Below are 14,539 nucleotides of genomic sequence, written 5' to 3'. Positions count from 1 at the left end.
TTTAGTTAATTGTTTCAGGTTGCTTAATCATCATTATCTTTATTGGAGGCTCAGTCACATTTGGTAATACAAAAAACAATAATTTTATAAAATAGGCAGAGTATAAGTAATACAGCTAGTAGCATTGATAAGATCATAAGTAAGAATTTAAACCAAGAGCTTCCATTAGGTGTGGCCCAGTATATCCCCAGTCATCTGACCCAGTCTGTTCCTTACCAATTGCTATCTTTAAAGGTAATGATATTTAAGCATTGTTCATAAGGCACTCAGCCCAATTTCCTAGTGTTATTAGGCTGGTTATCTTTAGGATGATTTAATTTTTCCCAACAAACAAATTGTTCCCTTAAACTTAAACAACCATAGCCTGGTATTAGCCATATAAATCCATCCCATGACTGAGGGAGGGTCCCTCCTAATAATCAGGAGTTTATATTCTTTCACTGAAATTAGCTTATTTCTCTGAGCTTAAGTAACTTTAAAAGAAAATTCATATTTATGTCCAGGGTCAGAGCAAGTATGATTGATTGGCCAACTGAGGGGGTCCCATCTAGTAATATCAATAGTGGCCCGAACAGAACTATAACTTCTTTCTTCTATAATAAATTTCCTAAGGACTATCCAATCATTGCCTTGGAAAGGAGAAATCCACCAAGGTAACCCAAAAGTACTGGACATAGGTAATTGACCATAAGCCCAACAATTGGATTAAGTTTTAAACTCTGTATAGAATTTTGCCTGTAATAGAAAACATTTGATTCATATGCAAAAGTCCAAGAGATCAAGAGAACACTATAAATAATCATACAAGTCAGGTCTAGCATCTTGGGATAGCTATTTCTGATGTTGTCTTCTTGTCCTGGTGTGTCATTTCCTCTCTGTTTGAGCATTGTTTTAAGGTGAGTTTGAGGTCAGCAGTCCTCTATATAGACCAGTACAGTGTAGGGGCCCATTTTAAGTGGGAAATATGATTCTAAGAGTGAATTTCTTCACTTTTGCTGCACATCAACTAGCTTAAGGGTCCTTTCATCTAGGTTGGAGACAGTCCTTTAAATCAGGGGTCCCCAAACCCTGGGCTGCAGACCTGTACTGGTCCATGACCTGTTAGGAACCGGGCCGCACAGCAGGAGGTGAGCGGCTGGCGGGCGAGTGAAGCTTCATCTGCTGCTCCCCATTGCTCCCCACTGCTCTCATTACTGCCTGAACTATCCCCCTCCCCCTTCCCATCCCATCCGTGGAAAAATTGTCTTCCACAAAACCAGTCCCTGGTGCCCAAAAGGTTAGGGACTGCTGGTTTAAATGATGCTTCTTCATATGTATATAATCTCCTGGTTGTAGGTCACGCGGCATCTGATCTTCATCTAAAGGTAGACTACTGTGATAAGCTTCAGAAATAAACCTAGAATGTCTTTTAATAATTCAATTAAACTTTTGTAATAACACAACATAGTAACAAGGAGTCATCCAGGAAGTGAGTCTTAGGTAGTAAACACAAACACTCAGAAGCAATTAACACTAGAACTTTACATAAAGTAATATCACTAAACCATAATTTTTCTCTCTAAAATTATCCTCATTTATACCAAAGATAGTCAAATTAAGACTAATTGTTTGCAAAATAAGTTTGGTTTCAATAAACTTAGCCTGATTATTTACATAACTGTAATTCATCCTACAGGCTCTTTTAAATTGGCTGTGCTGGAACTTTTTATAAGGAATCTCAGATTGAACTTTTAAAAGGCCTCTTAAGGCCAGGAAAGCCATGCCAAGGACTTGCCACCTGTGATGGGTATAGATTTGGATGAATTCCTCCCTTCTCAAGGTACCCAAAATAACTCAAAATTCCTGTACCCATCAGGAGGTGGCCTTCCTTATTTACCTGGTAAGGCTTCTGGGAACGTAGGAGTTTCCAATTTCTGGAGGGATCAGGTAGAAAAGATAAATGTTTCTACTCTGCTTACAAAAGTATAGTTTACCAAATTGCTGTCAGTTATAATTAGCTTAAGGGGGAGGGTTTCCTTGTATCTGGAAAACAAGATTAAAAGCCAGTAATATTTCAAACAAAAAAGTCATAAAAACTATCATTCAGCCCTATGTAGCTAATTCTTGTTGGTCTTGCTCTTTTGTTAACAGTTTTATGAAGCCATCAGGGTTTCCATTAGAATTCTTTAATTTCTTACCCAGTTCAGTGGTATGATGTAAAAATGATCAGAAACCTGTACTTGTCAAAAGGTCCTTTCTATGAATCTTCTTGAAGATGAAGCATTTTTATAAAAGCACCAGAGTACAATAACTGCCTATAAATGACAAAAGACTTAAAAAGGCACGGTTAAAGATCTGATTACAATGCAATTGGCAAAGAAACTTGGTTACTTCTGTGACATAGAACAATTAAAGATAATAACTAGAATTATGACTAATAACATTATACTAGAACATACCAGACTTTTAGGAATTCCATGTAATTTCTAGAATAGCTATATTAATAACATTTATCCATACAGTATATCCTAAGAAGGTTTATCACCATTCATTTGATAATGCTTCCCATGTTCTTTAATATACCAAATAAGCCTAATTAGTTTAATATCTTTCTCTGATAAGGAGAGAAAACAAATCTCTTGAGATGTTCCAGGGGACCTCTGGAAAATGTCAAGTTTATTTCAGGTCAAGGCTTCAGGCTATAATCACTTATTAGTCCCATGAGTTTTTTGATCATCCTTCAGGATTTTTACACATTCAACCATGTCATCTGCATATAGCTTTATTTCTTACTTCCCAATCTGTATACGGTTTCCTTTTCTTGTTGCATTAGCTAGGACTTCCAGTACAATACTGAATATGAGTGGTGAGAGCAGATATCCTTCCCTTGTTCGTGCTCTTAGAGGGAAAGCCTTTAGTTCCTCACCATTAAATATGATGTTACCTGTTAGTTTTTGGTAGATGTTCTTATCAAATTGCAGAAGTTTCCTCTATTTCCAGTTTCCTGAGAGGGTTTTAATAATGAATGAGTATGGAATCTTTTCATATGCTTTTTCTGCATCTGTTGATATGATCATATGATTTTTCTTCTTTAGCCTGTTGATATGATACATTAATTACTTGATTTTGAAATGTTGAGCCAGTCTTGCATGCAGGGGAGAAATCCCACTTGACTGTGGCATGTAATTACTTTTCTGCATTTGTTGGATTTGATTTTCTAATAATTTGTTGAGGATGTTTGCTTTTATATTCATGAGAGATATTGGTATGTAATTTTCCTTCCTTACAATGTCTTTATCTGATTTTGGTATTAGGGTAATGACAGCCTCACAGAATGAGTTAGGACATCATTCTATTTTCTGGAATAGATCACAGATAATTAGTACTTCTATCTTAGACATTTGGTAGAATTCACCAGTGAAATCATCTGTGCCTGATGCTTTCTGTTTTGAAGGTTGTTATTCATTTCCTCTAAGAAATATGGACATATTCAGATTATCCATTTTTTTGTGTGTGTTTTGGTAGATTTTGTCTTTTTTGGAATTTGTTTTATAAGTCATCTAATTTGCTGGGATACAGGTATTCATAGCATTTCCTTATTATACTTTATATTTCTGTGAAGTTGGTAGTTAAGCCCTTTTTCATTCTGGATTTTAGTACCTTCTCCCTTTTTATTTTCATGGTGGTTTTAGCCAAATATTTGTCATTTTGTTGATCTTTTACTTGATCTTTTAAAATTTTTTGACTGTGCCATGCAGCATGTGGGATCTTAGTTCCCCAACCAGGGATCAAACCCGCGCCCCCTGCACAGAGTCTAAGCCACTGGATCACCAGGGAAGTCCCTTGTTGATCTTTTAAAGAAACAAATTTTGGTTTCATTTATATATTTTTTCTATTATCTCTTGCATTTATTTCTCATCTATTCCTTATTATTTCCTTCCTCCTTCTTGTTTTAGGTTTTTCCCCTTAGCTTCTTAAGCTGCAAAGTTAGGTTACTGATTTGAGATTTTTTTTTCTTTTTTAAAATATAAGCATTTACAGCTGTAAATTTACCTCTATGGGCTGCTTTATATGCATCTCATTAGGTTCATTTTCATCTGAAAATATTTTTCTAATTTTCCTTATTTTTTTGTTTGACCCTTAGGGTTAATTAGTAATGTGTTTAATTTCCAAATATCTGTGAATTTCTCAGATTTCTTGGATTTCTAATTTAATATCATGTGACTGAAGGATATACGTTGTATGATTTTAATCCTTTTAAATTTATTAAGATTTGTTTCATGTCTCAGTGTGTTTTATCCCGGAGAATGTTTTATATGTATATGCTTGAGAACAATGTGTATTTTGCTCTGATTGGGTGGAGTTTCTATTGATGCCTATTATCGAAGTGATTTATAGTTTGTTCAAGTCTTCTATTTTCTTGTTGACCATCTACCTAGTTGTTCTAGCTGATATTGAAACTGACTTTGAAGGCTCTACCTATTTTGAAATTGTCAATTTTTGCTTCATGTATTTTGGAGCTCTGTTTTTATGTGCATTCCATGTTTATTTGGGCATTTTTATATAGTAACTTTAAAATCCTTATACTTCCAACATCTTTGTCATCTTGGTTTTTTTTGTTTTGTTTTGGTCTTTTTTCATTCAAGTTGAATATTCCTTGTTCTTGCTAGGATGAGTAAGTTTTGACTGTACACCAATGATTTGGGTTATAATCTTATGACACTCTGGTTCCTATGTAAATCTTGTTACTTGTTGATAAGCTGGAATTTAGTCATGGCTCTGTTTACACACATAGTATTTGGAGCCCCCACTGGCTGGAAAGGGAAAGGACCTTTGTTACTGCTTCACTGGAGTGATAATTCACATACTGCCCCTGTAAATTGCGTGTCAGATAGTAAGGGGAGGAACACCACCCAGTAAGTGCCAAGTCGCAACAGTAGTCAATGCCCCAGTTGTACTTACACCCTCTCAATGCACCTGCCAGCCAGGAAATGAGGTGTGCTTCATGGTTCTTGGGCTAGGTTGGCAGTCAGTGCTCTACTCACATACACGATCTTTATAGATGCCCATTAATGATGGGCCAGGATGGCAGTCAGGTCTCTGCTCACACGCACAGCATCTGCATATGCCCATTGCTTGGGAGAAGAGGCATTACTGCTGGGCTGGGATCTTAGGCTGTGTACACACAAGGCTTCTGCAGATGCTTACTGGCAAGAAGGGAGGATGGTGCTGCTAGCTGTTGTGCATAATAGTGTGAAAGATTGGCATTTTTAAAGTGTTCAGCTAATGAAGAGTTGGCATTGTCAATAGGGTATTGTTCTGCAGGGCAGCAACCTTCTCAGCCCTTTGGATAGGAGAAGCAAGTATACCTTGGGTGTTTTATTTTTTTGTTATTGTTTGGTGTTTTGGTAGTTGTTTGCACCTGGTGGTATTTCTAATTTCAAGTCTCTGGTGCTCAGATAGGAATATATAGGAAGACAAAAACAACAAAACACCCAGTCTTCCGCCAGGGAACTCATCACTGGGCTGGGTTGTTACTCGAATCCCAAGGTCAACAGAGTTGGCCTTCATTACTCCAACTTTCAGATTCTTCTGAAGTTTATTTCATGTATTTTTTCCATGGATTTTAAGTCTAATAAGTGGAGAGTAATAGGGCAAAATGTGTTTACTCCATCATGTCCAGAAGTATGGTTTCTTATCTTTGCTCTTTTGCACATACAGGATATTTTTCCCCCTCCCTGCTTCTAAGATTTTCTCTTTGGCATGGATTTTAATCAATTTTGTTATGACCCCTTGGAGTAATACCCCCTTGTCCCCCATGTTTCTTGTGATTGGGATAGGTTGAACTTCATGGACCTGTGGGTTTATAATTTTCATGAAATTTGGAAAGTTTTCAGCCCTTATTTTTTAAAATTAATTTTTTATTGATTTATTTTTGGCTGCATTGGGTCTTCGTTGCTGTGCGCGGGCTTTCTCTAGTTGTGGTGACCGGGGGCTGCTCTTCATGGTGGTGCGCGGACTTCTCATTGCAGTGGCTTCTCGTTTCAGAGCATGGGCTCTAGGGTGCATGGGCTTCAGTAGTTATGGCATGGGGGCTCAGTAGTTGTGGCTCACAGGTTCCAAAGCGCAGGCTCAGTAGTTCTGGTGCATGGGCTTAGTTGCTCCACAGCATGTGGGATCTTCCCGGACCAGGGCTTGAACCCATCTCCCCTGCATTGGCAGGTAGATTCTTAACCACTGCACCACCAGGGAAGTCCCTCAGCCATTATTTCTTCAATTATTTTTTTGTCCCCTGCCCATTCTTTTTCCTGTCTTCTAGGGATCTCAATTACACATAATTAGGCTAGTTGAAGTTGTCGTACAGCTCTCTGATACTCTTATTTTCTCAGTCTGTTTTTCTCTGTTTCAATTTATATAGTTTTTATTGCTATGTCTTCAAGTTTACTAATGCTTGCTTTTGCAATGTTTAACCTATTAATCCTAGCAACTGTATTTTTATGTCTCAGACACTGTTGTTTTTACCTCTAGATTTGTTTGGGTCTTTTAAATATTTTCCACATTGGTACTTAACATGATCAATCTCTCTTCCTTGTTGGATAAGTAGAATATAGTTATGACTTTTGTATTGTCAGTATCTATTATCAAATTCAAAATCTATTTTTGTCATTTCTAGTTCTGGTTATGTTTCTATTGATTTTTTGCATTATAGTCATGTATGCCTGCTTATTTACACTTCTGGTAAAATTTATTTACTACAGACATTATGAAAGTTACCTTCAATGTGCTTGGTATTTTTGCATTTCTATAAATATACTCAAACTTTGTTCTGTAATATACTTATGTTACCTGGAAACAATTTGTTCAAGATTTGCTTTAAGCTCTGCTAGGTGGGACTAGGAAAGCCTTAATCTAGTGCTAACTTGCCTCTCTACTGAGGCAATAGCTTTTTGAGTAATCTAACCAGTGCCCTATAAATTATGAGGTTTACCACTCTTGCTGATGGGGACACAAACTATTCCTGGCTCTGTGTGAGCTCCAAGGATTACCTGTGCTCTTAAGCATTTCTTTTGCTGGCCTCAGGTGTTTTCCTTGATCCCATGCACTGATTAGAACTTGGCTCAATACTCTGCCCTGCAGACTCTAGCCATCACTGCCTCCCTGGACTCTCAGCTCCATCTTGTCTACTTAGGGAGATTACAAAGCTCCCCTTGTATTCCCCCTCACAGTGCTGAGATGTGGAAATGCTCTCTAGGCAGTAAGCTGGGTCAACTGTATGGATCACATTTGTTTACACTTTCTTAGGCATTACCATTGTGTTGCCTGGTGTCCAATGTCTGAAAACCTTTATTTCTCATATTTTATCTAGTGTTTTGTTATTTTAGGCAGGAAGGTAAATCCTGCCTCTATTATTCCCATTTTGACTGGAAACAGAGTATTAAAAAAAATATTCTATTCTTAAGAACTGCAAGAAGAAAAAAAAAAGAATTGCAAGAGGACTACAGAGCTTCCATATGCCCTTCTCCCAGTTTGCCTAATACTAACATTTTACACTACTGTAGTGTAGTATAATGATCAAAACCAGGACATTAACTTTGGGAACAATACTATCAATCAAATGACAGGTTTGATTGAATTTCATCAAGTTTTCTCTGCTAATGTTCCAAAAATTGAATCCACAATCCGGCATTGTTTAGTTCCCTTGCCTTTTATGACCTAGAAAAGGTATGAACTTTTGGAGTATTGGGCAAGTTATTTTACAAAAGGGTATTCATTTTGGGTCTGCTTGCAGTTCCTTCATTATTAGAACATAGTTACGCATGTTTTGGTGAGAATACTACCCAAGTGTTTGCCCTTCTTAGTGCATCACCTTGATGCCAATGTCTCACTGTTGGTGATTATTTGGTTAAAGGGGTGTGTGCAATGTTTTATCTTTGTAATTAAATACTTGGGAGAGATACTTTGAGACAATTCTAATATCCCATTTTTTCCTTATACTTTCACCTTCAACTCTTACCATCCATCAATGGATTTTGTATATAATTACCACTATTATTATGATGATTTCCTATTTCCCTCATTCCCTTTACATTTATTAATTAGAATTCTTCACCATTAAATTGAACCAGAATCCCTTCTCTGCAGTAGCTAATTTTATGGTTCAGGACAGCAATAAACTGGGTAAGTCTGGAACATCCCCTTGTATTTGGGGAAAGAACCCAAAGCTTCCAAGTAGGCTAGGGAAAATGTGGAAAGGATAAAGGAGCAAATGAAAATGGAAAAGAATAAATTTTATCAATTTGAGCACCAAGAAAAAGTACCAGAAAAAGTACCAAAAGTTCCATTTTGGTTTATCAGATTAGCATTCTGTGAAATGACAGGAGTTCATAACAAAATTCAAAGAAAAATGTTAATGTAATGTGACCAAAATATTAATGTAATGTGAACAAAATGTAGCTGTAATTACAAATAAGGGCGACAATAAGGATGTGTTGTATTTTTTTTCATTTATTCATTAATGATTCAAAAAATAAGTGTCAAGCCACATGGTTATTTTATTTCTGTCATTAATTTTAAGTCCGTATGTAAGGTTTGGATAGCTCATTGTTTTAATTTGTTCGAGCAAGAAAAAATATTAAAAACACACAAAGAAGTGTAGGGCAAGTAGCTCTGGAGTACTATGCAAGAAGAGGGAAATTAATCAGCATTGATGGTAACTCAAAATAACCACGTAGAGTAGGATAGAAGAGCAAATCAGCAGTGTGGTCACATGACAGCTCAGTAAATAGAGTGAGCTATTAATAACAACATTAATAATTATAATACAATTGAACTATTTCAAAGATATGAAATAGCAAGTATCCTAATAAAAAGGGTAACAACAGAGACCCATTCTTTTACTCTGTAGGACATGAATGATCTATCAGTTACATACTTTTAATAACTGCTAACTTAAATAAATTACTAATAAGGAATATGTAAAGAAAACATAGCTCAGTATACCCAATGAGAAAACACCTTACTTACTACTGCTGATCATGCAAAACTGGGCAAGACACCAATCTCAAAAATTAAAATCTAATGAATGACAGTGATGTAAATGTATGTAAATATAACAGGTAAATTTTCTTATAAAAATTAATAACCAGTGGCTTTTGATCACTTTGATTATATAACCAGGTCAACTGTCGTAAGAAAGAGGTGATGAGTAGCTAAGATTTGCAACCTTATTAATTGTCTCATTTTTTTGTTGTTGTCTCTTTGTTTTTCCTGAGTCAGGGGAGATTGCTAAAATCAAAGGTCTACTGATTTTCCAACTGCCAAAACACAGTAAGACAACACTGAACGGAATAAAAAGGAAAATTATAAATAGATACAAAGCCCAATTGAAGCCATGGTAAATAGCAGCATTGTAAACCCTCTTAATTTTAGTGACCAGTTTATAATCATTGCAATAGCTGTAGATTTTCTCCTACTTTTAAAGCTGCCTAACAAATTTAAGAGACTGGTAAGATTGGGTTAGAATATTTTATGAAATATTTAAAATGCTCATTTCATTTGGATGCCGACTGGTACTGCCTAGAGGTGAAAAGGCTCCTTAAAGGAATTGTGTTGCAAAAGGTATTTAGGGAAATCTGTTGTGTCAAAACAAAACAGAAATTCAAAAAGAATTCAAACATTTGATGACAATGGAAAAGTTAAAACATCTACCATTAAAACAAAATCAAGAGAAAACAAAACAAATCTACACAAACACCTTGCAGGACCACAAAACTTTAAAACCACATAGTATCTGGGGGTTCTAACTCTCTGGAGAAGATAAGTATGCCATATAAAACAAGCAAAAAATTAGAATGCAAAAGATATATTTGAGCAATATTACAAATCACTAAGCCAAAAACAATAAATAGCCAAAAGAACAAAAACACAAACACCAAAAATAACTGTAAGCAAAACATCCCTGGACAAGAAACTCATATGAAAATAACTCAAATAATTAATAATTAGGGAAATACATTTCCCATGCATTTAAGAAACGGATTGACAGGCATCATCCTAGATAAACGGATATTCAGAATGTTAATTGATATAAAAAGTAGAAATATTTGGTGATATTGAACAAAGCTGAAAGTATATATCACTTATGAATGAATAATTCTAGTTCTAGAGTGGCCATAAAGTCTGGAAATAGATTTAAGAGAGGTAGAATCTCTGCGATAACTTCTACTTAAACACAGAGATTTTTCCAATGAAACTCAGAAACAAATGGAGTTTATATATGTCTTTCATTCAAAAGTCTTCTCACCAGTACAACTTGTTCAATATCAAGTAAGTTGCCTGCCCACTCTAAAGGCATTCCCACATTCCTTACATTCATAGGGTTTCTTACTATTATGAATTCTCTGATGTTTTGTAAAGGATGAACTATGTCTAAAGGCCTTCCCACATGCCTTGCATTCATAAGGTTTCTCTCCAGTATGAATTCTCTGATGTTCAGTAAGGGCTGAACTGTGTCTAAAGGCCTTCTCACATACCTTACATTCATAAGGTTTCTCACCACTATGAATTCTCTGATGTTGAATAAGGGCTGAAGTAAGTCTAAAGAACTTTCCACACACTTTACATTCATAAGGTTTCTGACCACTGTGAATTCTCTGATGTCGCGTAAGTTCACTACCTACTCCAAAAGCTTTCCCACATTCCTTACATTTATATGGTTTCTCACCAGTATGAATTCTCTGATGTCTAGTCAGGGATGAACTGTTTCTAAAGACCTTTCCACATGCTTTGCATTCATAGGGTTTCTTACCACTATGAATTCTCTGATGTCGAGCAAGTTCACGACAGACCCCAAAAGTCTTCCCACATTCTTTACATGCATAAGGTTTCTCACCAGTATGAATTCTCTGATGTTCAATAAGCTGTGAACTAATTCTAAAGACCTTCTCACATTGTACACATTTGTATGGCTTCTCACCAGTATGAATTCTCTGATGTTCAGTTAGTTGTGAATGAAATCTAAAGTCCTTGCCACATTCCATACATTTGTAAGGTTTCTCATCAGTATGGATTTTCTGATGTCTAGTAAGTTGTGCATGCACTCTAAATGATTTCCTACAGAAAGTGCATTCATAGGGTTTCTCACCGTCATGAATTCTTTGAAGTGGAGTGATTTTTTCAATTCTTCTAAAAGTCCTTCCATATTGCTTACATTTATAGCACTTCTGATCATCACAGTGTACACTACAGTCTTCATAAAAACTAAATGCATTCCCACATTCCATACATTTACAAGGTTTCACACCAGTATGAATATTCAGTTGTAGGGTATATGGGTCATCTACTCCAAAGGTTTTCCAATATCTACTACATTCAGAGGTTTTCTCACCAGTATATATTTTCTCATATTCATCAAAGTTTAAGTCACAACTAAGGACCTTCCCATATTCCTTACAGGGCTTCTCACTATCATGAATTCTCTGATGTAATATAAGAGATTTATGATTTTTGTAATTGGGCACTTTTTCAGAGATGATTTTCATTTGACTGAAATATCCCACTTCAGGTCTTTGTACTTCAATCTTCCTTTTGCTTTGCCAATCATTTCTGACAATGGAGTTCTCAAGGCCAACTAATTTACTACTTTCTATTACTTCCCACTGAGAATCATTTTTTTCAATAATGTACTTCTCTGTAAATAAAGTCTTTTTGTCATACTTGGATTCCAAGTCTGAAAGAAAGGGAAAAAAACAATTTCTTTTTTCATGTGTAACAAAGATAAAATAGTTATAAAATGCACAGGAGAAAAACTGAAAATAATTCACAGTATAAGTGAATGATTAAAATACTGTTATGAAGTTTGAGGAAAGGTAAAGAGAACTCAGAGAATGATAAGAGTATAACATAAGATTGTGAGGTTTGTGCTAAGAGAAATGGATTAAGTCAGTGGGTCTGAAATTTTGGTGTTGATCATCACCTAGTAAGCTTGTCAAGTACTGATGTTCATGAACTAATCCAGATAAACTGAATCAACACCTATAGAGGTGGAATTTAGTCATCAGTATCTTGTAGAGATACTGCAAATACAGATCAAAATTTGATTATTGATACATACTAACAGTTTTCTGATACTTTTATTTTTTTCTTTTGCAATATAATCCCAATACTTTACCATCGATAACAGGGTGCTGCTTGTAAAACAACATTTTAATCCATTATCCCCTTTCTCCTAATCATTTTCACCTTCTGCATCAAACCACATTTCCTATCATTTAGAGATACCCACAAGATATTTCATTTCTCAGAAATGGAATCCTTATATACTACCTCCTTTTTGTTGTCCAGGTCTAAAAGTTACCACCCTCTGAAATTATGTACTAGCTGACTCTAAGTAAGTTCATATCTATGTCTCTATTCCAATATCTAGTTCCTTGCCCTCATACCCATTTTTTCAATTGTGTAATCCGTAATTTTCTCTGTTATCATACTGTTTATTCCCTTATTAAACTCCAAAAGGACAAATAAAATCATTCTTCTATGTGCCACTGAATAGCAAGCCCCAAGGTCATAGTAGTTTACCATTACAGGAAAAGCAAATCACTGGTTGAAAGCAATGTGAGAATAAAAGCCAATATTACAAAAATAAGTCACTGGAGAACACACAATTATCAGAATAATTATATAACTATAAGAATCTCCATGCCTTTAAAACCTCACACTACACTACAGTGATTTTATATATATAAATTTATATACATGAAATTTATAATATAGTAAGATACATTCATATATATAATAGTGTTTATAAATGATTGTTTTCCAATTGCCTCTCCACCTACACATACTGTCTCCATCACTGCTGTCAATTTCCTCCTATGAAAAACCATGAGTTTCTTCATCCCAATAAAGATGGTGTTTTATTTACCTCTCTTCAGTAACATTTTCACTATTATTCATCTATCCTCCTGAAATCCTAGTCTATATTTAAATGTTTTCCTTCACGCTCTTTCCCAGGTATTCCTTTCCATTTTCCTATTCTCAAAGCTAACCACTGCTATACTGCCTAAAAAAGTATCCGAATGTTTTAGATATTATAATAGGTATTTCCCATATTTTAAAGCTTATGCAATTCTGAGTAAACCTGTGGCTGAAAAGGAGAATTTGGTAACAGAATGATATGTAAAAGGTGGTGGAGGTGGGCAAGAGTGTAAGGCACTTTGTAACAAAAGATCTCTTGGACCTAGCTGGAGATTGGCAATCAGATGAGGGAACAACCTAAGGAAAATCCTAAGTGACTGATATATATTGCATGATAAAAGGCAAAAATAACTTCCTGTGACTGAATTATGTAATTAAGGTGAAATAATGCAAACACCATTATTTGACTGAAACAATAAAATCATAAATGAATGCCAGTATCAGTAAATTAAAAGTACTTCCACTTAGAAATGAAGAAACTTTCTATCAAATAACTGTTTAGTTATTGTGGAAATGTAACTGAAATTACAAAACTTTCAGGGAATGGTGGCGTTGAAAATATTGCACATTAAAAATCTATGAAACTCAATATTAGTCACATAGAAAGTAAGGATTTAAACACTTATATTGATAAAACTGAAAGAATGAAAACCAATGTATACATTCCACTCAAGAAGACAGAAAAGAATAAAGTGACCTAAAGAAAAGGTGAGAGGAGAATTCAATAAATATAGAATCAGAATGTGATGAGTTAGAGAACATATAAAGAATATAATCAACAAATATAAAAAATGAAAGAAATCAAAGATGACATAAACAGATGGAGAAATATACCATGTTCTTGGATTGGAAGAATCAATACTGTGAAAATGACTATACTACCCAAAGCAATCTACAGATTCAATGCAATCCCCATCAAACTCCTAGTGGTATTCCTCACAGAATTAGAACAAAAAATTTTAAAATTCGTATGGAAACACAAAAGACCCGAATAGCCAAAGCAATCTTGAGAAAGAAAAACGGAGTTGGAGGAATCATGCTCCCTGACTTCAAACTATACCACAAAGCTTCAGTAATCAAGACAGTATGATACTGGCACAAAAACAGAAAAATAGATCAATGGAACAGGATAGAATGCCCAGAGATAAACCCACACACATATTGTCATCTAATTTACGAGAAGGGAGGCAAGAACATACAATGGAGAAAGGACAGCCTCTTCAATAAGTGGTGCTGGGAAAACTGGACAGCTACATGTAAAAGAATGAAATTAGAACACTCCCTAACACCATACACAAAAATAAACTCCAAATGGATTAAAGACCTAAATGTAAGACCAGTCACTATTTTTCTTAGAGGAAAACATAGGAAGAACACTCTTTGACATAAATCACAGCCAGATCTTTTTGGACCCACCACCTAGAGGAATGGAAATGAAAACAAAAATAAACAAATGGGACCTAATGAAACTTAAATCTTTTGCACAGCAAAGGAAACTACAAACAAGACGAAAAGACAGCCCTCAGAATGGGAGAAAATATTTGCAAATGAATCAATGGACAAAGGATTAATCTCCAAAATATAT

The 14,539-nt window shown here is 35.3% G+C and overlaps 1 protein-coding gene across 1 annotated transcript in view; it reads right to left on the bottom strand.

Moving 5' to 3' along the window:
* LOC102977105 (zinc finger protein 529) overlaps window positions 1–14,539 on the bottom strand; it is a 134,531-nt gene that overhangs the window by 20,822 nt on the left and 99,170 nt on the right. The window contains 1 exon segment of the mRNA XM_055079120.1: window positions 10,264–11,707. Coding sequence (XP_054935095.1) covers window positions 10,264–11,707 — 1,444 coding nt within the window.

This window comes from Physeter macrocephalus, chromosome 17 (genome assembly GCF_002837175.3).
Source record: "Physeter macrocephalus isolate SW-GA chromosome 17, ASM283717v5, whole genome shotgun sequence".
Taxonomy (NCBI): Eukaryota; Metazoa; Chordata; class Mammalia; order Artiodactyla; family Physeteridae; genus Physeter; species Physeter macrocephalus.
The sequence above is the reverse complement of the archived record's forward strand: the minus strand, read 5'-3'. Positions and strand labels throughout refer to the sequence as shown.